This window comes from Oncorhynchus masou, chromosome 29 (assembly GCF_036934945.1).
Source record: "Oncorhynchus masou masou isolate Uvic2021 chromosome 29, UVic_Omas_1.1, whole genome shotgun sequence".
NCBI lineage: Eukaryota > Metazoa > Chordata > Actinopteri > Salmoniformes > Salmonidae > Oncorhynchus > Oncorhynchus masou.
The window spans coordinates 49,877,971-49,904,220 of NC_088240.1; the positions used below are offsets into that span (position 1 = coordinate 49,877,971).

At 44.2% G+C, this 26,250-nt stretch overlaps 1 protein-coding gene across 1 annotated transcript in view; it reads left to right on the forward strand.

The window, feature by feature from the left end:
• clybl (citrate lyase beta like) overlaps positions 1-26,250 on the forward strand; it is a 131,835-nt gene that overhangs the window by 14,089 nt on the left and 91,496 nt on the right. Inside the window, exon 2 of the mRNA XM_064944874.1 lies at positions 10,562-10,775. Coding sequence (XP_064800946.1) covers positions 10,562-10,775 — 214 coding nt within the window. The remainder of the gene's footprint in view (positions 1-10,561; positions 10,776-26,250) is intronic.

Genomic DNA, 26,250 nt, shown 5'->3' on the forward strand with positions numbered 1-26,250 from the left:
TTTTATAGATGTCATCACCGAAGTCTAGGATCGGTAGGATGGTCAGTTTTACCAGGGTATGTTCGGCAGCATGAGTGAAGGATGCTTTGTTGCTATATATGAAACCAATTCTAGATTTAATTTTGGATTGGATATGCTTAATGTGAGTCTGGAAGGAGAGTTTACAGTCTAACCAGACACCCAGGTTTTTGTAGTTGTCCACGTATTCTAGGTCAGAGCCGTCCAGAGTAGTGATGCTGGACAGGCGAGCAGGTGCGGGCAGCGATCGATTGAAAAGCATGCATTTAGTTTTACTTGCGTTTAAGAGCAGTTGGAGGCCACGGAAGGAGAGTTGTATGGCATTGAAGCTCGTCTGGAGGTTAGTTAACACAGTGTCCAAGGAGAGGCCAGAAGTATACAGAATGGTGTTGTCTGCGTAGAGGTGGATCAGAGAATCACCAGCAGCAAGAGCAACATCATTGATGTATACAGAAGAAAGAGTCGGCTCGAGAATTGAACCCTTGGCACACCCATAGAGACTGTCAGAGGTCCAGACAACAGGCCCTCCGATTTGACACACTGAACTCTATCAGACAAGTAGTTGGTAAACCAGGCGAGGCAATCATTTGAGAAACCAAGGCTGTCGAGTCTGCCAATAAGAATGTTGTGATTGACAGAGTCGAAAGTCTTGGCCAGGTCAATTAATGCGGCTGCACAGTAATGTCTCTTATCGATGGCAGTTATGATGTCGTTTAGAACCTTGAGCGTGGCTGAGGTGCACTCATGACCAGCTCTGAAACCAGATTGCATAGCGGAGAAGTATTTGTTTGGTCGGAGAAGTATGTGTATGGTGGGATTCGAAATGGTTGGTAATCTGTTTGTTAACTTGGCTTTCGAAGACCTTAGAAAGACATGGTAGGATAGATATGGGTCTGTAGCAGTTTGGATCTAAAGTTTCACCCCCTTTGAAGAGGAGGATGACTGCGGCATCTTTCCAATCTTTGGGAATCTCAGAGAGGTTGAACAGGCTAGTAATAGGGGTTGCAACAATTTCGGCAGATAATTTTAAAAAGAGAGGGTCCAGATTGTCTAGCCTGGCTGATTTGTAGGGGTCCAGATTTTGCAGCTCTTTCAGAACATTGGCTATCTGGATTTGGGTAAAGGAGAAATGGTGGGTGCTTTGGCGGGTTGCTGTGGAGGGTGCCGGGCAGTTGACCGTGGTAGGGGTAGCCATGTGGAAAGCATGGCCAGCCGTAGAGAAATGCTTATTGAAATTCTCAATTATAGTGGATTTATCGGTGGTGACAATCTTTCCTAGCCTCAGAGCAGTGGGCAGCTGGGAGGAGGTGCTCTTATTCTCTATGGACTTTACAGTGTCCCAGAACTTTTTTGAATTAGTACTACAGGATGAAAAATTCTGTTTCAAAAAGCTTGCCTTAGCTTTTCTAACTGCCTGTGTATATTTGTTCCTAACGTCCCTGAAAAGTTGCATATCACAGGGGCTATTTGATGCTAATGCGGAACGCCACAGGATGTTTTTGTGCTGGTCAAGGTCAGACAGGTCTGGCGTGAACCAAGGACTATATCTATTCCTAGTTCAACATTTTTTGAGAGGGGCATGCTTATTTAAGATGGTGAGGAAGGCACTTTTAAAGAATAGCCAGGCATCATCTACTGACGGGATGAGGTCAATGTCATTCCAGGATACCCCGGCCAGGTCGATTAGAAAGGCCTGCTCGCAGAAGTGTTTCAGGGAGCGTTTGACAGTGATGAGGGGTGGTAGTTTGGTCGCAGACCCAGGCAATGAGGCAGTGATCGCTGGAACAGATGATAATAATAATCACAGTAGTTGTTGAGGGTGCAACAGGTCAGCACCTCAGGAGTAAATGTTAATTGGCTTTTCATAGCAGTGCATTCAGAGTTCGAGACTGCAGGTGCGGTAGAGAGAGAAAGTCAAAAATGGCAGTTACGGACGGGACAAGGTAGCACGTCTGGTGAACAGGTCAGGGTTCCATAGCCGCAGGCAGAACAGTTGAAACTGGAGCAGCAGCACGACCAGGTGGACTGGGGACAGCAAGGAGTCATCATGCCAGGTAGTCCTGAGGCATGGTCCCATGGCCATGGGGTCGGGAGACACTGTGAAACAGGAGGGGTCGGGAGACACTGTGACCCTGTCCCGGACAGGTCCAACCAGGCAGGATATAATCCCACCTACTTTGCCAAAGCACAGCCCCCACACCACTAGAGGGATATCTTCAAACCACCAACTTGCTACCCTGAGACAAGGCTGAGTATAGCCCACGAAGATCTTCCCCACGGCACAAACTTGATGGGGCGCCAACCCGGACAGGAAGATCACGTCAGTGACTCAACCCACTCAAGTGACGCACATCTCCTGGCATGGAAGAACACTAGTAAGACAGTGACTAGGCCGACCAGGCAGAGACAGCAAGGGTGGTTTGTCGCTCCAGTGCCTTTCCGTTCACCTTCACACTCCTGGGCCTGACTACACTCAATCATAGGACCTACTGAAGAAATGAGTCTTCAATAAAATGTAAAGGTCAAGTCCAAGTCTGCGTCTCTCACATGGATAAGCAGACCATTCCATAAAAATGGAGCTCTATAGGAGAAAGCCCTGTCTCCAACTGTTTGCTTATAAATTCGAGGGACAATAGGGAGGCTTGTGTCTTGTGACCGTAGCGTACGTGTAGGTATGTACGGCAGGACCAAATCGGAGAGATCGGTAGGAGCGAGCCCATGTAATGCTTTGTAGGTTAGCAGTATAACCTTGAAATCAGCCATAGCCTTAATAGGAGCCAGTGTAGTAGAGAGGATAGTACTGGAGTACTATGATCATATTCTTAGAATCTTGACGAGAATCCATCAGCCATGTTTATCACTAAGTGAAGTTTATTTAGTGCTTTATCCGGGTAGCCGGAAAGTAGAGCATTGCAGTAGGCTAGTCTAGAAGTGATAAAAGCATTGATTACCTTTTCTGCCACATTTTTTGACAAAGTGACAAAGTTTCTGATTTTTGCAATGTTACGAAGATGGAAAAAAGCTGGCCTTGAAATATTCTTGATATGTTCGTCAAAAGAGAGATCAGGGTCCAGAGTAATGCCAATGTCCTTCGCTGAGTTATTTGTGACAACTGTACAACCATCAAGATTAATTGTCAGATTCAACAGAAGATATCTTTGTTTCTTGGGACCTAGATCTAGCAACTCCGTTTTGTCTGAGATTAAAAGTAAAACTTTTGCCACCATCCACTTCCTTATGTCTGAAACACAGGCTTCCAGGGAGGGCAATTTTGAGGCTTCACCATGCTTCATCGAAATGTACAGCTGTGTATCGTCCGCATAGCAAGGTACAAATCTGTCGTTCTGCCCCTGAACAGGCAGTTAACCCACTGTTCCCAGGCCGTCATTGAAAATAAGAATTTGTTCTTAACTGACTTGCCTGGTTAAATAAAGGTAAACTAAAAAAAATAAAAAATAAAAATAGCAGGGGAAGTTAATTTTATGTTACTGAATAACATCCCCAAGAGGTAAAATATATAGTGAAAACAATAGTGGTCCTAAAACAGAACCTTGAGGGAAAACCAAAACTTACAATTTATTTGCCAGAGGTTAAGCCATCCACAGAGACAAACTGATATCTTTCCGACAGATAAGATCTAAACCAGGCCAGAACTTGTTTCCAATCTCTCCAAATTAAGGTTTCCAGTCTCCCCAAAAGAATGTGGTGATCGATGGTGTCAAAAGCACTAGCACTAAGGTCGAGGAGCATGAGGACACCTTCACGAGTGCAGTTTCAATGCTATGATGAGGTCTAAAACCAGACTGAAGCGGTTCATATACATTGTTTGTCTTCAGGAAGGTAGTTAGTTGCCGTGCAACAGATTTTTGAAAATGTTTTGAGAGGTATGGGAGATTCGATATCTCATATGTATATGTATATACGGTACTCTATCATCTACTGCATCTTTATGTAATACATGTATCACTAGCCACTTTAAACTATGCCACTTTGTTTACATACCCTACATTACTCATCTCATATGTATATACTGTACTCGATACCATCTACTGCATCTTGCCTATGCCCTTCTGTACCATCACTCATTCATATATCTTTATGTACATATTCTTTATCCCCTTACACTTGTGTGTATAAGGTAGTTGTTTTGGAATTGTTAGGTTAGATTACTCGTTGGTTATTACTGCATTGTCGGAACTAGAAGCACAAGCATTTCGCTACACTCGCATTAACATCTGCTAACCATGTGTATGTGACAAATACATTTTATTTGATATAGGCTGATTCATTTTTTATTTTTTTATTCTGGGTCAGGCTATAGCTTTTTCAAGAGAGGCTTTATTACTGCCACTTTTAGTGAGTTTGGTATACATCCAGTGGATAGGGAGCTGTTTATTATGTTCAACAAAGGAGGGCCAAGCACAGGAAGCAGCTCTTTCAGTAGTTTAGTTGAAATAGGGTCCAGTATGTAGCTTGAAGGTTTAGAGGCCATTACTATTTTCATGAATGTGTCAAGAGATATAGGATTAAAAAACGTGTGTGTCTCCCTTGATCCTAGGTGCTGGCAGTGTTGTGCAGACTCAGGACAACTGAGCTATGTAGAAATATGCAGATTCAAAGAGGAGACCATCATTTTCTTTCTAATGATCATGATCTTTTTGTCAAAGAAGTTCATGAATTCATCACTGCTGAAGTGAAAGCCATCTACTCTTGGGGAATTCTGCTTTTTAGTTAGCTTTGCGACAGAAAAAAAATTGGATTGTTCTTATTTTCCTCAATTAAGTTGGAAAAAATAGGATGATCGAGCAGCAGTCAGGGCTCTTCGATACTGCACGGTACTGTCTTTCCAAGCTAGTCGGAAGACTTCCCCTTTCGTGGAGCGCCATTTTCGTTCCAATTTTCTGCAAGCTTGCTTCGGGGCTCGGGTGTTTTCTGTATACCAGGGGAGCTAGTTTCTTATGGCCAAAGTCATAACATCCATGGGTAGGTGGAGGGAGTCTGGAAGAGCATCTAGGAGTTTTTGGGTTGTCCGAGAATTTATAGCAAGGCTTTTGATAATCCTTGGTTGGGTCTGAGCAGATTATTTGTAGCGATTGCAAATGTAATAAGATGGTGGTCCGATAGTCCAAGATTATGAGGAAAAACATTAATATCCACAATATTTATTCCACGAGACAAAACTAGTTTCAGAGTATGACTGTGGCAGTGAGTAGGTCAGGAAACATGTTGGACAAAACCCACTGACTCGATAATGGCTCCGAAAGCCTTTTGTTGGGGGTCTGTGGACTTTTCCATGTGAATATTGTCTGCCATGACTACAAGGTCCGATAGGAATTCAGGGAACTCAGTGAGGAACGCTGTATATACGGCCCAGAATGCCTGTAAACAGTATCTATAAAACGTGATTGAGTAGGCTGCATAGATTTCATGACTTTAAGCTCAAAAGATGGTAACACATTCATTTTGGGGGGGGGTAAATTGAAATTTGCTATCTTAAATGTTAGCAACACCCCCACCTTTGGGATGCGCGGGGGACATGGTCACTATTGTAAACTGCCATTTTTTTAAAGTAATTTCCTCACCATCTTAAATAAGCATGCCCCTTTCAAAAAATGTAGAACTAAGAACAGATATAGCCCTTGGTTCACTCCAGACCTGACTGCCCTCGACCAGCACAAAAACATCCTGTGGCGGACTGCACAAGCATCGAATTGTCCCCGCGATATGTAACTTTTCAGGGAAGTCAGGAACCAATACATGCAGCCAGTCAGGAAAGCAAAGTCTAGCTTTTTTCAAACAGAAATTTGCATCCTGTAGCTCTAACTCACAAATTGTTTGGGACACTGTAAAGTCCATGGAGAATAAGAGCACCTCCTCCCAGCTACCCACTGCACTGAGGCTAGGAAATACTGTCACCATATTTTCTCTAAGGCTGACCATGTTTTCCTCCTGGCTACCCCATCCCCGGCCAAGAGCTCTGCACCCCCCGCAGCTACCTGCCCAAGCCTCCTCAGCTTCTCCTTCACCCAAATCCAGATAGCAGATGTTCTGAAAGAGCTGCAAAACCTGGACCTGTACAAATCAGCTGGGCTAGACAATCTGGACTCTCTCTTTCTAAAATTATCTGCTGCCATTACCAGTCTGTTCAACCTCTCTTTTGTATCGTCTGAGATCCCTAAAGTTTGGAAAGCTGCTGCAGTCATCCCCCTCTTCAAAGGGGGTGACACTCTAGACCCAAACTGTTATAGACTATATCCTTCCTGCCCTGCCTTCCTAAGTCTTCGAAAGCCAAGTTAATAAACAGATCACTGACCATTTAGAATCCCACTGTACCTTCTCCGCTGTGCAATCCGGTTTCCCGAGCTGGTCACAGGTGCACCTCAGCCACGCTCAAGGTACTAAACGATATCATAACCGCCATCGATAAAAGACAGTACTGTGCAGCCATCTTCTTTGACCTTGCCAAGGCTTTCGACTCTGTCAATCACCGTATTCTTATCGGCAGACTCAACAGCCTTGGTTTCTCAAATGGCTGCCTAGCCTGGTTCACCAACTACTTCTCAGACAGAGTTCAGTGTGTCAAATTGGAGGGCATGTTGTCCCGACCTCTGGCAGTCTCTATGGGGGTACCACAGGGTTTAATTCTCGGGCCGACTCTTTTCTCTGTACATATCAACATTGTCGCTCTTGCTGTGGGTGATTCTCTGATCCACCTCTACGCAGACAACATTCTGTATACATTTGGCCCTTCTTTGGATACTATGTTAACAAAAACCTTTGGCAATGTCATTTACAAAATGGCCTCCAACACTCTACTCAGAAAACTATGCGGTCTATCACAGTCCAATCCGTTTTGTCACCAAAGCCCCATATACCACCCACCACTGAGACCTGTATGCTCTAGTCGGCTGGTCCTCTCTACATATTCATTGCCAGACCCACTGGCTCCAGGTCATCTACATACAGTATATAACTAAGTTTTGAGATAAACTTTGGTTATTGACCAAATACTTATTTTCCACCATAATTTGCAAATAAATTCATAAAAAATCCTACAATGTGATTTTCTGGATTTTTTTTCTCATTTTGTCTGTCATAGTTGACGTGTACCTATGATGAAAATTACAGGCCTCATCTTTTTAAGTGGGAGAACTTGCACAATTGGTGGCTGACTAAATACTTTTTTGCCCCGCTGTAAGTCTATGGTAGGTAAAGCTCCACCTTATCTCAGCTCACTGGTCACAATAACAACACCCACCAGTAGCACGCACTCCAGCAGGTATATCTCACTGGTCATCCCCAAAGCCAACACTTCCTTTGGCTGCCTTTTCTTCCAGTTCTCTGCTGCCAATGACTGGAACAAATTGGTGGATACTTATATTTCCTTCACTAACTTTAAACAGCTAACCGATCACTGCAGCTGTACATAGCCCGTCTGTAAATAGCCCATCCAATCTACCTACCTCATCCCCATATTGTTTTTATTTACTTTTCTGCTGTGTGAGGGGATTTATACTACTATCTGTACTTATTGGTGGCACAAACGCTGTTTCATCCTTTCCTGCACTTAAATTGTCCTTGCCTAACGATTGCGTCTGAAGCTGAGCTTGCAGCACGGCTATCCTCACCATAAGGCGCTAGTTTTCCTGTTTTCCTTTTCCTGAGTACAGCGACTGCAATCAGATGACATGTGTTAATGTTACTACTTAGCTTCGGCTGGTGGAGCTCCTGTAGAACCATGTCCAGATAAAGTATCCGTGGTGAAAAGGTTGACTGAAAGTTGACCGAGGGGGGAGTTGACCGAGGGGGGAAAAATACAAATATTAAATGGTTATTAATAATTTGAATGTAAAAAATATGAAGTTGTAAGGTAGCAAGAAAGTTGCAACAAACCGCACAGCGTCACAAATTCAACACTTCAGTTAGCTTAGGGTATACAGATTTGTTTGATCTTCATTTCAGCCAGTTTTATACAGCAGGAAGATAATCCTGCAGCAACAGGAAATGTGAATTTTTTTGTGGATTATATTTAAGACATTTTTGTAGGGATTGATACATTTCTGCATTTCAGGACAGTTTCTTGCAATAGGTTGGTCAAATTAAGATCCTACATCTGTATGCTTTAACCTGCTATTGCGCACACAGGCACAGGTGTGACATACTGTACTATTGATCAAGCACCCGCTGCATTGAAACCAGTAGGCTAATTCACACTGTCTAAACTCTGAGCTGAGGATAACTAACACTAGTCTTCCCAGTGCACCTCCCGCTTTCTCCTACAGCTTGGGCTAAAAAGCGTTTGCTTTATTTAATGGTCCGATATGATCGGACCATCAAATAAAGCAAACCTTGTTTTGGCTCTCCTGTGAAGTCGTGACTTGCGACATACTTCTAGTTTTCTGAAACGGGTCTCACATCTATCACACTGACCTCACCTTTCCCCTCTTCCCTCTTGCAGTCGCCGGGTTACTGCGATGGCAGCCTTCCTGCACTGAGCTAAAATGGGGGAAGAGAGAGCGAACAATAGATAGAAGAAAAGGGAGAGATTTGAGAAATGCTGAGTGTGGTGTCTGACCTCTGTGTCAGCTGATCTGGTCTCCCACTCCTCTTCTGTCTCTGGTGACACCACATAAAAGGGCCCCTTCTCTATCCCTCTTTCTTCTCTCCTCTCACTTTTCTCTCCCTCCTCCTTTTCTCTCTGCTCTTTCCCCCTTTCTGTAGTTTTTTACATTTTTTATGAAATCTATTCCTTAATTACCACCAACATCTTCTGGTAAGCGTCCCTCACTTACATTATAATTTATTTGCCTTTCAAGTGGGCACTTAAAATGTCTCTTTAACCATTCACCCCAGAGCGGTCTGTGCTGAATGGAGAGGGCTTCATTTGGGTCTCAACAACCACCACCCTCCATCCCTCACCCCCTTCTGACCTCTTCCTCCATCCCTCCTCCATCCCCCACATTCTAATTGAGCTTTTTTTTCTTCTCCTTCGTCAATATGGCCCTGTAGCTTTTTGTCCCCCAAAGTGACATCCAGCAAGACCCTCCCTCTTTACCTCTGTTCCCCCCAATCAACATGACTCACACAGGCTTGCTACTTTTGAATATTCCTTCTGCCCTCTAGCCTTTAGTCCTTTGTGAGATGTTGTTACTTACCAAATCTAAACACACTAGCGTTCGAGGAGACCCCCACAGAGAGCCTTACTGTATGTGTACCTGAGACCCACTAAAGAGAGAACAAAACCACCTGAATTGGCTTTATTTGTCCTGCTCTAGTTGCATCATCCCCCTGCTCCAGATTAGGCCCTCAAATTGATTCTGCAGGGCATTCATAAGCATGGTCGATGGGTTTAAGTGGCTATTAAAAGGACTTTAGCACCTTTAAGGAGAACAAAAGAGTAGGAAAGAGAAGGCTTCTGTCCCTCTTCCTTTTTCAAAGAGCACCATATCCCCCTCTTCTCTCCCTTTCTTCTCACTTTCTATAAATATGATCCCTTGGAGAGGACCTTCGAGGTTTAGGGAGACTGCAGTGACAGCAGAGAGGCTGTTTCCTACTGTAATTAGATATATGTGATCCTAATCATTTAGGCCATTCATTAGGGCTAATAGTTTGAGCAGCCTGTGCGACAGAACAATAATTAAGATGTGACGAGTGTGTGCTGTGTCATAGCTGTGATTATTGCTGTGTGACTGACTAAAAAGAGTGTGTGTGTTTACATGGTGTATGTGAATGTGTGTTTTGCGTACATGTATCTGGTTAAATGTGTGCTAATCTAAACATTACTATTTTCATGTGAGTGACTGCATGTCTCTCCATAGGCTCTGTGGTGTTTGTATTGTCTCTTCTGTTTGCTAGAGCCAGCCTCTGATTTTTGGTTATTCTATGAAGATTTGCTGTGTTGTCCAAACTTTAGAGTACACACACACACACTTGCGTGCATACATGCACACACACACACACACACACACACACACACACACACACACACACACACACACACACACACACACACACACACACACACACACACACACACACACACACACACACACACACACACACACACACACACACACACACACATACAGACTGTCTTTAATATTCAGCTGGATGTGCTAAGCCCTACTGGAGAGCATTTGCATATGTTTGTGATCTTGTGATCTTGTCACTGGTAAAGGCTTTCCAATCCCAGGGCAACACAGCTCATTCACTTGAATGGAGGACCAAAAGAGAAACAGCTAAGGTTTTCCAACGAGGGTTAGGAAAGGAAACCAGAACTTTCAGGAATGTCCCTTTCCAATTGTATGGGTCTTAATTCTAGGGCAAGATCATTGTCAATGGGGATTGAACACAAAATGACATCCACTTCTACAGTGTGTTGAAACATCCATGTACAGCAGTTATAACAGTGCGTGGCATTTAATTGTTGGCCTACTGTGAGGTTATGTTTGTTTTGCTATTATAATTATTGTTGCAGCATACACTTGTGCATGTGTATTTCTACATATAGGCCTATACATTTATATGACCCTTTGTTTGACAGGGACACTCGCTGGTTCCTGTCTGTGGCTTTACCATGGTGTCATGGTGGATGTCACAGCCATCACGTAGCTTGTACCAACCTGAGATATGTGCCGCGGCGCGCCGTGCTCTACTGCCCCGGCAATGATGAGAGGAAGCTGAGGAAACTGGCATCACTGCATGGCCTAGACTGTGCCGTATTGGACTGTGAGGATGGAGTGGCCCTCAGCAAGAAGGTACTATTAGACACATATGGGTGTGCACACACACACACACACTTGTACCTTGCACGACACACACACTTGCACAATCATCTCCAACTGTGTGTGTCAGCTTCCGCCTTGGCTAAAGTCTTAATTCCAGCTCACTCTCTCGGTCAGCCAGGTGCTGCCAGGCCTTAATCAGTGGTGAATGAGAAAATGACCTAAAAGAGATGCTTAAAACAAGCTAATTTCACCCCATTACAATACCACAAAGGCCTCTGCTGGCCCCCCTATCCCCTGCCTTTAAAACAAGGTGACCACATCCCACTGAGTCCCAACTGGGCAACCAGCAGGAAGCCAGCAGATGCAGCGGGTTAAAAAGCATTCTCATCCTGCCCACACAGCTTCCCCATTGGCCCCGCCGGCCTCCCCTGCCCACCCTATAAAATCATGATTGGTTGGAGAAGAAAGAAGAGAAGGGGAAAAGGTTTTTAAGTCATGATAATAAAGATGATTGATATGGCTCAGACGGTTTCTGTAGTAAGAGAATGAACTGAAAGATGATTATTGTGACTGACAGGCTAAACAGCTGTGAGCCTGTTAAGGATGTCAATGTTTAGAAACAACAAGCTTTATGTCTTTGTGTGGAGGAACACACGCGCGCAGACGCACGCACACACACAGCCAACCATGGAAAAATAGTATTGTATTCCAAGAATCCCCTTCCTACTAATCCCATTACTGTCCCCCCTTCTGTTCTGGTGACGGCCTAACGCTCCACAACTGCGCTCCCGACTCGGAGCAGGATTCAGTCAATTGTCATGACCATATGTTAGCTTAAAAATAATTCTGCCATAATGCGGCAAACCCTATGATATATTATTTATTTGCTAGGTTAGTGCTATGTTGAAATGAGTTATTAACTCTTTAATTAAAGGCACCTTTTTCTCCCCGGCTCCCTCTGTTCCACTTCCCACTCTCTCAGCTGCTTTGTGCATTGTGGCAATTGGAAATCCATGGGGGGTTTTGTTGTATACCTTCAGACAGGACGCTTTATTTTCCTACAGGGCTAAATTACAGTTCTCGTGTGTGTGCATGCAGGCGTCCATTTTACACTGCCAATTAATGCTGCAGAACTGATAATGACATTCTGCCATTGAATGCATTTATGATTTAGATATTTTTCCCTCTAATATTGTTTTAAAGAATCTATTAAATCTGTGAAAACGCTAAGTGGTGAGTGAAGAAAGACCGCAGAAGATATATTGTCACAATCATCACCTTTGAGAATCCAAGCTCGCCGTTAACCTATTATTGTGTAACATCGTTACACCAGAGAGCTAAGCTATCTGGCCTTCCTGTTTGTCTCTCTGTCGACGTTGTTAGCTACAGTCGCTACGCTCGCAGCTAACCCTCGCTGCGATTACCTTCACCATGACAACGGCACAGCGGGCCTGTCGCCGTGCCAACCGATGCCAGGCCCCCACGCTGCCCCTGTTCTTGCCCGACTGACAGACGGAGTGAAAGAGAGCTGCCCAGAGCCTGCTAACTGCTACCCTGAGAGGAGAGGAGGGGGAGAGGAGCAAAAGGCTAGAGAGAAGGAGAGGAGGAGGAGGAGGGAAATAGTGGGGGGAAGACAAGGCTGACCGCACTAACACTATTACGCATATCATCATATCTGTAAGATCAGTGGGAAGGAGGAGAAGAGGGGGATGAGGTGGAGGAGGGCAAGCTGAAACCCTGTAGTGGAGCTGACGGTTACACCTGTCTCTTTCATCCCCCCTTCGTACCTTCTCTTCGTACCCTATAGGCTAGCGTTCCTCCTGACATCTCGCTCTCCCCTGTTGGCCTCCTATCTCCTTCACTTCTCCATCCCTCCCTCCTGACTCCCCTCTGTTGAGATTTTTTGTGTAATCCCTGGAAGTTTGGAACTAATGAACTAACTGCTGAGCCTCTGAAACGGAGCCTGGTCCAAAACTATACTGTACTTCACACTCCATTTCCTTCACCAGATGGTAGGGTGGCATGGCTGCGCCGGAAGGGAGCAACCTCACACACAGACACACACAATATTTTATATATATATATACACACACACGCAGGCACATGCTCTGACACGAGCACGGATGCACAGACAGACACACACACACACACACACAGGGCTTTGGCTGGCAGGGAGCACCTCCCTCACTGGAAAGTGAAAGTGGAGGGATGTTGTTTTCCTTGCCCATTTTGATGGGTTAGAAAAATACTAACTCTGAGATATAAAATGGCCCTGGTTTCATTAGCTTAAAACAAGGCTATTGGCACAGACCAGGGGTGAGGATGTCTTTGGTTAGGTTTTGGTGCGTGTGTCATCTGATCCACTCTCCTGCAGGTGGTGGTAGTGACTGCCACATAACACAAATATGGTGACCAGCGCTCTTGCTCTGAAATGCTCATACATCTCTCTCTCTCTCTCTCTATATCTATCTATCTATCTATCTATCTACAATGCTTATTATTGTCCAACATAATTATTTAGTAATGTCATCCATGTGAGTATGGAAAACACATAGTGAAAGACAGATTTGGGATTTATACAGTGCATTCGGAAAGTATTCAGACCTGTTCCCTTTTTACACAACTTGTTTAGACTTATTCTAAAATGGATTGTATAAAAACATTTCCTCATCAATCAACACATGACAAAGCAGAAACAGGTTTTTAGACATTTTTGCAAATGTATTAAAAAATAGAGCTTATAGAACAATGAAATTCACATACAAGGCATGAACTTAACTTAAGAGCATTATTCTAACCATGCCCCAAAAGCCCGTGGGGTGGGGGAAAGAAAGAAAGAAAATCTCATCACAGTAGTTCAGGAACAAATAAGAGTAATATCAATGAATCTTAGGCCCTTTTATAAGCATCTGAGATGTTAGGATTCAAAACCTGAGTTGTTGACCAATAGTATTTCTGTAAAGTTAACCTCCAATCAGATATCAGACCTACATGAGGCTTCTCAGAGGCGTGACAATGGGGGTTGGCAAGACTAACACAGAGAGTGCTGAATTCAAATAAAATAACATTTTATTGGCCACATACACTTGTTTAGCAGATGTTATTGCGAGTGTTGCGAAATGTTTGTGTTTCTAGCTCCTAAAACAACACAGGGTAAATTCAGTTGATAAGAAGAGTCACTTCGGGGCGTAGAGAGCTACTGTTGTTGTATTGTGTGTGGGCAAACGTGTTTATGAGTATGTGCATGGACATGCGTGTGTGTATGAAGCCAAACGTGTGTGCACAAAGCCACGAGACATCCTGAACATTGTATTTGTTTTTCTCAGGCCAGGCATTTTATGTCCTGTTGTGACGACCCGCAATGCCATTTAAAATGAGCTCAGGTGAAGGACAGCCTGCCTTTGTGCGTATATGTACAGTGCCTTCGGAAAGTATTCAGACCCCTTGACTTTTTCCACATTTTGTTACGTTACAGCCTTATTCTAAAATGGATAAAAAATAATAATCCTCAGCAATCTACACACAACATCTCATAATGACAATGTAAAAACATGTTTTTAGAAATGTTTGCAAATGTATTAAAAATAAAAAATAAACTAAGTATTCAGACCCTCTGCTATGAGACTCGGAATTGGAGTCCATCTGTGGTAAATTCAGTTGATTGGACATGATTTGGAAAGGCACACACCTATCTATATAAGGTTCCACAGTTGACAGTGCATGTCAGAGCAAAAACCAAGCCATGTGGTCAAATGAATTGTCCATAGCTCTGGGACAGGATTGTGTCGAGGCACAGATCTGGGGAACGGTACCAAAAATGTTTTGCAGCATTGAAGGTCCCCAAGAACACATTGGCCTCCATCATTCTTAAATGGAAGAAGTTTGGAACCACCAAGACCCTTCCTAAAGCTGGCCGCCCGGCCAAACTGAGCAATCGGGGGAGAAGGGCCTTGGTCAGGGAAGTTACCAAGAACCTGATGGTCACTCTGACAGAGCTCCAGACTCTCAGAACATGAGAAACCAAATTCTCGTGTCTGATGAAACCAAGATTCATCTTTTTGGCCTGAATGCCAAGCGCCACATCTGGAGGAAAACTGGTACCATCCCTACAGTGAAGCGTGGTGGTGGCAGCTTCATGCTGTGGGGATGTTTTTCAGTGGCAGGGACTGGGAGACTATTCCAGGTTGAGGAAAAGATGAACGGAGCAAATTACAGAGAGATCCTTGATGAAAACCTGCTCCAGAGCACTCAGGACCTCATACTGGGGCGAAGGTTCACCTTCCAACAGGACAATGACCCTAAGCACACAGCTAACACTACGCAGGAGTGGCTCTGCAGAGAAGAGTGGAAAAACACCCCAAATACAGGTGTGCCAAGCTTACCACCAGCAAGCGTCATTCAATTAGTCCCACCATGGGTTAATGTTATAGTGTAGGGAAACGCGTGGTGTAATTCCCTGTCCTTTAATCTATATTATTGAATCTGCTACATAGAAAAACAGCTACTGTCTTTTATGCAATGTTTGGTGTCAGCTGATTATTGTCAATTTTATTTATGTTCCAGTTCTGCTGGGGGCAGCGAGTGGGAATTGAGAAGTGTTGCCTTCAGTGTACCGTATATACAGTGCCTTGCGAAAGTATTCGGCCCCCTTGAACTTTGCGAACTTTTGCCACATTTCAGGCTTCAAACATAAAGATATAAAACTGTATTTTTTGTGAAGAATCAACAACAAGTGGGACACAATCATGAAGTGGAACGACAAACTTTTTTAACAAATCAAAAACTGAAAAATTGGGCGTGCAAAATTATTCAGCCCCCTTAAGTTAATACTTTGTAGCGATTACAGCTGTAAGTTTGCTGCGATTACAGCTGTAAGTCGCTTGGGGTATGTCTCTATCACTTTTGCACATCGAGAGACTGAATTTTTTTCCCATTCCTCCTTGCAAAACAGCTCGAGCACAGTGAGGTTGGATGGAGAGCATTTGTGAACAGCAGTTTTCAGTTCTTTCCACAGATTCTCGATTGGATTCAGGTCTGGACTTTGACTTGGCCATTCTAACACCTGGATATGTTTATTTTTGAACCATTCCATTGTAGATTTTGCTTTATGTTATGGATCATTGTCTTGTTGGAAGACAAATCTCCGTCCCAGTCTCAGGTCTTTTGCAGACTCCATCATGTTTGACAGTGGGTATGGTGTGTTCAGGGTGATGAGCTGTGTTGCTTTTACACCAAACATAACGTTTTGCATTGTTGCCAAAAAGTTCAATTTTGGTTTCATCTGACCAGAGAACCTTCTTCCACATGTTTGGTGTGTCTCCCAGGTGGCTTGTGGCAAACTTTAAACGACACTTTTTATGGATATCTTTAAGAAATGGCTTTCTTCTTGCCACTCTTCCATAAAGGCCAGATTTGTGCAATATACGACTGATTGTTGTCCTATGGACAGAGTCTCCCACCTCAGCTGTAGATCTCTGCAGTTCATCCAGAGTGATCATGGGCCTCTTGGCTGCATCTTTGATCAGTCTTCTCCTTGTATGAGCTGAAAGTTTCGAGGGACGGCCAGGTCTTGGTAGATTTGCAGTGGTCTGATACTCCTTCCATTTCAATATTATCGCTTGCACAGTGCTCCTTGGGATGTTTAAAGCTTGGGAAATCTTTTTGTATCCAAATCCGGCTTTAAACTTCTTCACAACAGTATCTCGGACCTGCCTGGTGTGTTCCTTGTTCTTCATGATGCTTTCTGCGCTTTTAACGGACCTCTGAGACTATCACAGTGCAGGTGCATTTAAACAGAGACTTGATTACACACAGGTGGATTGTATTTATCATCATTAGTCATTTAGGTCAACATTGGATCATTCAGAGATCCCCACTGAACTTCTGGAGAGAGTTTGCTGCACTGAAAGTAAAGGGGCTGAATAATTTTGCACGCCCAATTTTTCAGTTTTTGATTTGTTAAAAAAGTTTGAAATATCCAATAAATGTCGTTCCACTTCATGATTGTGTCCCACTTGTTGTTGATTCTTCACAAAAAATACAGTTTTATATCTTTATGTTTGAAGCCTGAAATGTGGCAAAAGGTCGCAAAGTTCAAGGTGGCCGAATACTTTCGCAAGGCACTGTAGTTTGGTTAATTCATTCTGAAGTGCCTTACGTAGTTGTTCCATTGCTATGGATTGCACGTGGATATTAGGTCATATATTTTTTCTTCTCAGAATTAATTTACAAGTGTTATTTGTTGTCCGCACATCAAAGTTTTCAGTTTAACATAAATGATGCAGCCAATTGTCATCCAATAAGGACTTCATTTGAATGCACATATTGTTAGTCAAGAGAGGAAGTTTGAGACATTTATTCTAAAAGTAAAAATTGTCAAAATAATATTTATTTGACAGATGGGACACTTGGGGATCAATCCTGTGTGTGTGTGTGTGTGTGTGTGTGTGTGTGTGTGTGTGTGTGTGTGTGTGTGTGTGTGTGTGTGTGTGTGTGTGTGTGTGTGTGTGTGTGTGTGTGTGTGTGTGTGTGTGTGTGTGTGTGTGTCTCTGTCTCTGTCTCTGTCTCTGTCTCTGTCTCTGTCTCTGTCTCTGTCTCTGTCTCTGTCTCTGTCTCTGTCCCTGTCTCTGTCTCTGTCTCTGTCCCTGTCTCTGTCCCTGTGTGTGCGTGCCCTTGTCTGCGGCTGTGTGTTTGTGCATGCACTGATATCTGTGTATATGTGTGCCCCTGATCTCTTCAGTGAGCCTAGTAGAGTTGCGAGAAACTCCCTGCCAAGAATCACAAAATAATCTGAGCCACTCACCCAGAAAATAGATCCTGCCCCAACGAGATCATACACACCCTGTCTTTGCCAAACCAATCTGCCTGTCACAGACCTGTGTGTGCTTTCTTGCATGTCATGTATGCTTGTGTGTGTGTTAGTCCTATCAGTGTGTGGGTTAAGCGGCAGGCGTCCTGCCACAGTCATGTGTGGGGTGTGGTCCATGGGTGGGTGGGGGCTAAGAATTAGTGGAAGGTGCAGACAATTGAATGATTGTCTATGGCTTGGATTGTTCTTCTGGAATGGTATTAGATGGGGGTTTCCTCATAGTGTGCGGGGTAATTCTTCAGCACACTGTGTGTGATACAATACTGAGTACTCCTAGCATCCCTCTCTGGCCCTCACCTCTTGGGACAGACTCACACACACGTTGTGCACACACACATGCTCCAGATGCTGTGGGTTGAGGCTAGGGGTTCAGAGAAGGAGAGAGGGATCATAAAACGCTGAGGAAGAGAGAACTGAGAGAACATAGAGGTCCTCTCTCCCTCTCTCATTATCCTGTTACACTCCCTTTGTTTTCCCTGGCTGACCCACAGCCCTGCACTACATGTGCTTTTGAACAGAGGGAGAGAGAGAGGGATGGAAGGAAGGAAGGAAGAAAAAAGGAGAAAAAGGGAGGGATGTATTCTCACTCCCCCACACCGCCATGTGTGCTAGGGAATGAAGGGAGGGATGGAGTTGGAAAAAGAGAGGAAGGATGGATCGATTCTCCCTTCCCTTTTTCCCTCCTACATCACCATCCGCTACGTATGTTATGGGATGCAGGGAGAGAGGAGGAGGGATGGCCGGAGAAGGGAAAAGAGAAAAGATGAGTGTAACAGAGATGAACGGATGGATTCTGCCTTCCCCCATTTATTTCCTTAATGCATTTGAGGCAGTCAGTTGTGTTGTGACAAGGTAGGGGGGGTATACAGAAGATAGCCCTATTTGGTAAAAGAGCAAGTCCATATTATGGCAAGAGCAGCTCAAATAAGCAAAGAGAAACGACAATCCCATCATTACTTTAAGACATGGTCAGTCAATCCGAAAATCCTAATCGCAAAAACCATCAAGTGCTATGATGAAACTGACTCTCATGAGGACTGCCACAGGAATGGAAGACCCAGAGTTACCTCTGCTGCAGAGGATAAGTTCATTAGAGTTACCAGCCAGAAATAGTCCATTTTAAAATTGTATTAACTGCCTTAAATTTGCTGGACCCCAGGAAGAGTAATTGGGATCCGTAATAAATACAGAACTGCACCTCAGATTGCAGCCCAAATAAATGCTTCAAGTAACAGACGCCACTCAACATCAATTGTTCAGAAGAGACTGCGTGAATCAGACCTTCATGGTCGGATTGCTGCAAAGAAACCACTACTAAAAGACACCAATAAGAATAAGAGACTTGCTTGTGTCAAGAAACACGAGCAATGGACATTAGACCGGTGGAAATCTGTCTTTTAGTCTGATGTGTCCAGATTTGAGATTTTTGGTTTGTCTTTGTGAGACGCAGAGTAGGGGAGCAGATGATCTCTACATGTGTGGTTCTCAGGAGGAGGTGTGTAGGTGTGGGGGTGCTTTGCTGGTGACACTGTCAGTGATTTATTTAGAATTCAAGCACACTTAACCAGCATGGCCACCACAGCATTCTGCAGCGATACGCCATCCCATCTGGTTTGTGCTTAGTGGGACTATTATTTGTTTTTCAACAGGACAATGACCCAACACACCTCCAGGCTGTGTAAGGGCTATTTGACCAAGAAGGAGAATGATTGAGTGCTGAAACAGATGACCTGGCCTCCACAATCACCCGAGCTCAACCCAATTGAGATGGTTTGGGATGAGTTAGACCACAGAGTGAAGGAAAAGCAGCCAACACATGCTCAGCAACTCCTTTAAGATTGTTGGAAAAGCATCCTAGTTGACTACCTCATGAAGCTGGTTGAAAGAATGCCAAGAGTGTGCAAAGCTGTCATCAAGGCAAAAGGCTGTTTTGTTTAATATGTTTAACACTTTGTGGATTACTACATGATTCCACACGTGTTATATCACAGTTTTGCTGTCTCCACTATTATTCTATAAAGTAGGAAATAGTAACAATAAAGAAAAAACTTTGAATTAGCTGTGTCCAAAATTTGACTGGTACTGTAAGTATTCAGTACTTTATTGAAGCACCTTTGACGGCTCTACCATAAAGGCCTGATTGGTGGAGTTTTGCAGAGATGGTTGTCTTTCTGGAAGGTTCTCCCATCTCCACAGAAGTATTGTAGAGTTCTGTCAGAGTGACCATCGGGTTCTTGGTCACCTCCCTGACCAAGGCCCTTCTCCCCCGATTGCTCAGTTTGACCCGGTGGGCAGCTCTAGGAAGAGTCTTGGTGGTTCCAAACTTCTTCCATTTAAGAATGATGAAGGCCACTGTGTTCTTGGGGACCTTCAATGCTGTAGAAATGTTTTGATACCCTTCCCCAGATCTGTGCCTCTGAGCCTCTGTGGGAAATTCTGAGCTCTATGGGCAATTCCTTTGACCTCATGGCTTGTTTTTTCTCTGACATGCACTATCAACTGTAGAACCTTATATAGACAGGTGTATGCCTTTGCAAATCATGTACAATCAATTGAATTTAGCATAGGTGGACTCCAATAAAGATCAAATCAATTAACATTGTATTTGTCACATACACATGGTTAGCAGATGTCAATGCGAGTGTAGCGAAATGCTGGTGCTTCTAGTTCTGACCATGCAGTAATATCTAACAAGTAATCTAACAACCACTTATACACACAATTGTAAAGGAATTAATAAGATAAAAATACATTGGGGAAAAAAGTATTTAGTCAGCCACCAATTGTGCAAGTTCTCCCACTTAAAAAGATGAGAGAGGCCTGTAATTTTCATCATAGGTACACTTCAACGATGACAGGCAAAATGAGAAAAAAAAATCCAGAAAATCACATTGTATGATTTTTAATGAATTTATTTGCAAATTATGGTGGAAAATAAGTATTTGGTCAATAACAAAAGTTTATCTCAATACTTTGTTATATACCCTTTGTTAGCAATGACAGAGGTCAAACATTTCTGTAAGTCTTCACAAGGTTTTCACACACTGTTGCTGGTATTTTGGCCCATTCCGCCATGCAGATCTCTTCCAGAGCAGTGATGTTTTGGGGCTGTTGCTGGGCAACACGGACTTTCAACTCCCTCCAAAGATTTTCTATGGGGTTGAGATCTGGAGACTGGCTAGGCCACTCCAGGACCTTGAAATGCTTCTTACGAAGCCACTCCTTCGTTTCCTGGGCGGTGTGTTTGGGATCATTGTCATGCTGAAAGACCCAGCCACGTTTCATCTTCAATGCCCTTGCTGATGGAAGGAGGTTTTCACTCAAAATCTCACGATGCATGGCCCCATTCATTCTTTCCTTTACACTGATCAGTCGTCCTGGTCCCTTTGCAGAAAAACAGCCCCAAAGCATGATGTTTCCACCCCCATGCTTCACAGTAGGTATGGTGTCCTTTGGATGCAACTCAGCATTCTTTGTCCTCCAAACACGACGAGTTGAATTTTTCCAAAAAGTTCTATTTTGGTTTCATCTGACCATATAACATTCTCCCAATCTTCTTCTGGCTTAAGCAGGGGGACACGTCTGGCACTGCAGGATTTGAGTCCCTGGCGGCGTAGTGTTTTACTGATGGTAGGCTTTGTTACTTTGGCCCCACTGTATGTGGATAGGGTGGTGCTACCTCCGCTGTTTACTGGAGTCCACGATCATCTCCTTTGTTTTGTTGACGTTGAGTGTGAGGTTATTTTCCAGACACCACACTCCGAGGGTCCCCACCTCCTCCCAATATGCCGTCTCGTCGTTGTTGGTAATCAAGCTTACCACTGTGGTGTTGTCTGCAAACTTAATGATTGAGTTGGAGGTGTGCATGGCCACGCAGTCACTCCCTGTGCATGGCCACGCACAGGGAGTACAGGAGAGGGCTGAGAACGCACCCTTGTGGGGCCCCAGTGTTGAGGATCAGTGGTGTGGAGATGTTGTTTCCTACCCTCCCCACCTGGGGACGGCCCGTCATGAAGTCCAGGACCCAGTTGCACAGGGCATGGTCGAGACCCAGAGCTTAATGACGAGTTTGGAGGGTACTATGGTGTTAAATGCTGAGCTGTAGTCGATGAACAGCAATCTTACATAGGTATTCCTCTTGTCCAGATGGGTTAGGGCAGTGTGATTGCGTCGTCTGTGGACCTATTGGGGCGGTAAGCAAATTGGAGTGGGTCTAGTGTGTCAGGTAGGGTGGAGGTGATATGATCCTTAACTAGTCTCTCAAAGCACTTAATGATGACAGAGGTGAGTGCTACGTGGCAGTAGTCATTTAGCTCTGTTAACTTTGCTTTCTTGGGAACTGGAACAATGGTGGCCCTCTTGAAGCATGTGGGAACAGCAGACTGGGATGAGGATTGATTGAATATGTCCGTAAACACACCAGCCAGCTGGTCTGCGCATGCTCTGAAGACGCGGCTTGGGATGCCGTCTGGGCTGGCAGCCTTGCGAGGGTTAACACGTTTAAATGCTTTACTCACGTTGGCTGCGGTGAAGGAGAGCCAGCAGGTTTTGGTAGCAGACCGTGTCGTTGGCACTTTATTGTCCTCAAAACGAGCGACGGGGCTGGTTTTCTTTTTGTAGTCCGTGATTGATTGTAGACCCTGACACATACCTCTCTTGTCTGGGCCGTTGAATTGCGACTCTACTTTGTCTCTATACTGACGCTTAGCTTGTTTGATTGTTGTAGACGTTGTAGAAACATCAGATGATCAATTGAAACAGGATGCACCAGAGCTCAACTTCGAGTCTCATAGCAAAGGGTCTGAATACTGAATAGTATTTTTAATACATTTGCAAACAATTCTAAAAACCTGTTTTCGTCTTGTCATTATGGGGTATTGTGTGTAGATTGCTGACATTTTTTTTTTAATCAATTTTAGAATAAGGCTGTAAAGTGGGAAAAAAATCAAGGGATCTGAATACTTAACGAAGGCACACACACACACACACACACACACACACACACAAAGGCAGGCTGTCCTTCACCTGAACTCATTTTAAATGGCATTGCGGGTCATCACAGCAGGACACAAAATGCCAGGCCTCAGGAGAAAAAGAATTATGATGTACGTGATGACTTGTGGCTTTGTTCACACACAAGTGCACACACACACACACACTTTCAACTTCATACACATAAACACATTTGTACAGACACACAATACAGCAACTACAGTAGCTCTCTATACTTGCAGATGCCTGTGTACGTAGGTCAGCCCCGAAATGATTCTTCTTATCAACTGTATACAAGAATTTACTCTGTTGTCTTATGAATTCAGCATTCTCTGTGTTGGTTTTGCCAATTCCCATTGTCACGCCTCTGAGAAGCAGTGGTTACATCATGTAGGTCTGATATCTGATTGGAGGTTAACTTTACAGAAATACTATTGGTCAATAACTCAGGTTTGTATCCTAACATATTAGATGCCTACAAAAGGGCCTAAGATTCATTGATATTACTCTTATTTGTTCCTGAATTACTGTGTTGAGATTTTCTTTCTTTCCCCCACCCCACAGGCTTTTGGGGCATGGTTAGAATAATGCTTTTAAGTTAAGTTCATGCCTTGTATGTGAATCCATTCATTTTAGAAAGTAGTATTTAGAATTCTATTTTCAGACATTTCTTCATTGCCTGTTACTCTAACAAAATATAATATAAGTGTTCATGAGAGAACAACATTTATGCCAGTTGCCCCCTTTTTCAATCTTCTTGCAACAGTGTAGAGCTGATTTAATATTACAATTGCCAGATATCTCAAACATAATCATATTTTCAGAATGTTTGCACCAACTCCCAACTCAACCCTGTTTTCAGTCTATAACAAACAATGTATTGAGATCAATTTTATATTGAGTGATAAAGTAAAATATACTGTATACAGTAGAGACTGATGCAGCATAGGAGGTGAAGAATGCAGGGCATGCATTTATTTTTTGTATTTTTTATTTCACCTTTATTTAACCAGGTAGGCTAGTTGAGAACAAGTTCTCATTTGCAACTGCGACCTGGCCAAGATAAAGCATAGCAGTGTGAACAGACAACACAGAGTTACACATGGAGTAAACAATTAACAAGTCAATAACACAGTAGAAAAAAGGGGAGTCTATATACATTGTGTGCAAAAGGCATGAGGAGGTAGGCGAATAATTACAATTTTGCAGATTAACACTGGAGTGATAAATGATCAGATGGTCATGTACAGGTAGAGATACTGGTGTGCAAAAGCGCAGACAAGTAAATATATAAAAACAGTATGGGGATGAGGTAGGTGAAAATGGGTGGGCTATTTACCAATAGACTATGTACAGCTGCAGCGATCGGTTAGCTGCTCAGATAGCACATGTTTGAAGTTGGTGAGGGAGATAAAAGTCTCCAATTTCAGGGATTTTTGCAATTCACTCCAGTCACAGGCAGCAGAGTACTGGAACGAAAGGCGGCCAAATTAGGTGTTGGCTTTAGGGATGATCAGTGAGATACACCTGCTGGAGCGCGTGCTACGGATGGGTGTTGCCATCGTGACCATTGAACTGAGATAAGGCGGAGCTTTACCTAGCATGGACTTGTAGATGACCTGGAGCCAGTGGGTCTGGCGACGAATATGTAGCGAGGGCCAGCCGACTAGAGCATACAAGTCGCAGTGGTGGGTGGTATAAGGTGCTTTAGTGACAAAACGGATGGCACTGTGATAAACTGCATCCAGTTTGCTGAGTAGAGTGTTGGAAGCAATTTTGTAGATGACATCGCCGAAGTCGAGGATCGGTAGGATAGTCAGTTTTACTAGGGTAAGTTTGGCGGCGTGAGTGGAGGAGGCTTTGTTGCGGAATAGAAAGCCAACTCTTGATTTGATTTTCGATTGGAGATGTTTGATATGAGTCTGGAAGGAGAGTTTACAGTCTAGCCAGACACCTAGGTACTTATAGATGTCCACGTATTCAAGGTCGGAACCATCCAGGGTGGTGATGCTCGTTGGGCATGCGGGTGCAGGCAGCGATCGGTTGAAAAGCATGCATTTGGTTTTACTAGCGTTTAAGAGCAGTTGGAGGCCACGGAAGGAGTGTTGTATGGCATTGAAGCTCGTTTGGAGGTTAGATAGCACAGTGTCCAAGGACGGGCTGGAAGTATATAGAATGGTGTCGTCTGCGTAGAGGTGGATCAGGGAATCGCCCGCAGCAAGAGCAACATCATTGATATATACAGAGAAAAGAGTCGGCCCGAGAATTGAACCCTGTGGCACCCCCATAGAGACTGCCAGAGGACTGGACAGCATGCCCTCCGATTTGACACACTGAACTCTGTCTGCAAAGTAATTGTTGAACCAGGCAAGGCAGTCATCCGAAAAACCGAGTCTACTGAGTCTGCCGATAAGAATATGGTGATTGACAGAGTCGAAAGCCTTGGCAAGGTCGATGAAGACGGCTGCACAGTACTGTCTTTTATCGATGGCGGTTATGATATCGTTTAGTACCTTGAGTGTGGCTGAGATGCACCCGTGACCGGCTCGGAAACCAGATTGCACAGTGGAGAAGGTACGGTGGGATTCGAGATGGTCAGTGACCTGTTTGTTGACTTGGCTTTCGAAGACCTTAGATAGGCAGGGCAGGATGGATATAGGTCTGTAACAGTTTGGGTCCAGGGTGTCTCCCCCTTTGAAGAGGGGGATGACTGCGGCAGCTTTCCAATCCTTGGGGATCTCAGACGATATGAAAGAGAGGTTGAACAGGCTGGTAATAGGGGTTGCGACAATGGCGGCGGATAGTTTCAGAAATAGAGGGTCCAGATTGTCAAGCCCAGCTGATTTGTACGGGTCCAGGTTTTGCAGCTCTTTCAGAACATCTGCTATCTGGATTTGGGTAAAGGAGATCCTGGAATGGCTTGGGCGAGGAGCTGGGGGGGGGGGGGGCGGAGCTGTTGGCCGAGGTTGGAGTAGCCAGGTGGAAGGCATGGCCAGCCGTTGAGAAATGCTTGTTGAAGTTTTCGATAATCATGGATTTATCGGTGGTGACCGTGTTACCTAGCCTCAGTGCAGTGGGCAGCTGGGAGGAGGTGCTCTTGTTCTCCATGGACTTCACAGTATCCCAGAACTTTTTGGAGTTGGAGCTACAGGATGCAAACTTCTGCCTGAAGAAGCTGGCCTTAGCTTTCCTGACTGACTGCGTGTATTGGTTCCTGACTTCCCTGAACAGTTGCATGTCTGTCTTCAGGCTTGTGTGATGTGTGTAAAGCGATATTCATCCATACGGTGTAGCGTACATACCACTCTGTAGGACACTTTCTGTGTGTGTGTGTTAAAGAGATGCCCTCTCGCATAGAAAGGTCAGGTGTTATACACTTAAAAAGCTAATCTGGTTTAGTGTGCGAGTGTGTGTCTCCGGCCTGCCTGCGTGTGTCAGCCTCTAATGATGAGGATGATGGAGGGACTCAAAAGAGGAGTGAGAGCTGGAGTTTTGGGGCCAGCACCCGGTGGGAGGCTATGCGATTGGGGAGGGGTCTTTGAAGAAACTTGTAGGATGGCCGTCCATTAATATAAAAGATGTCCCGTTTCAAAGTGCTTTATTCAAGCTCAGAGTACCGGCGCTCACAGAAGAGGACATGTCCAC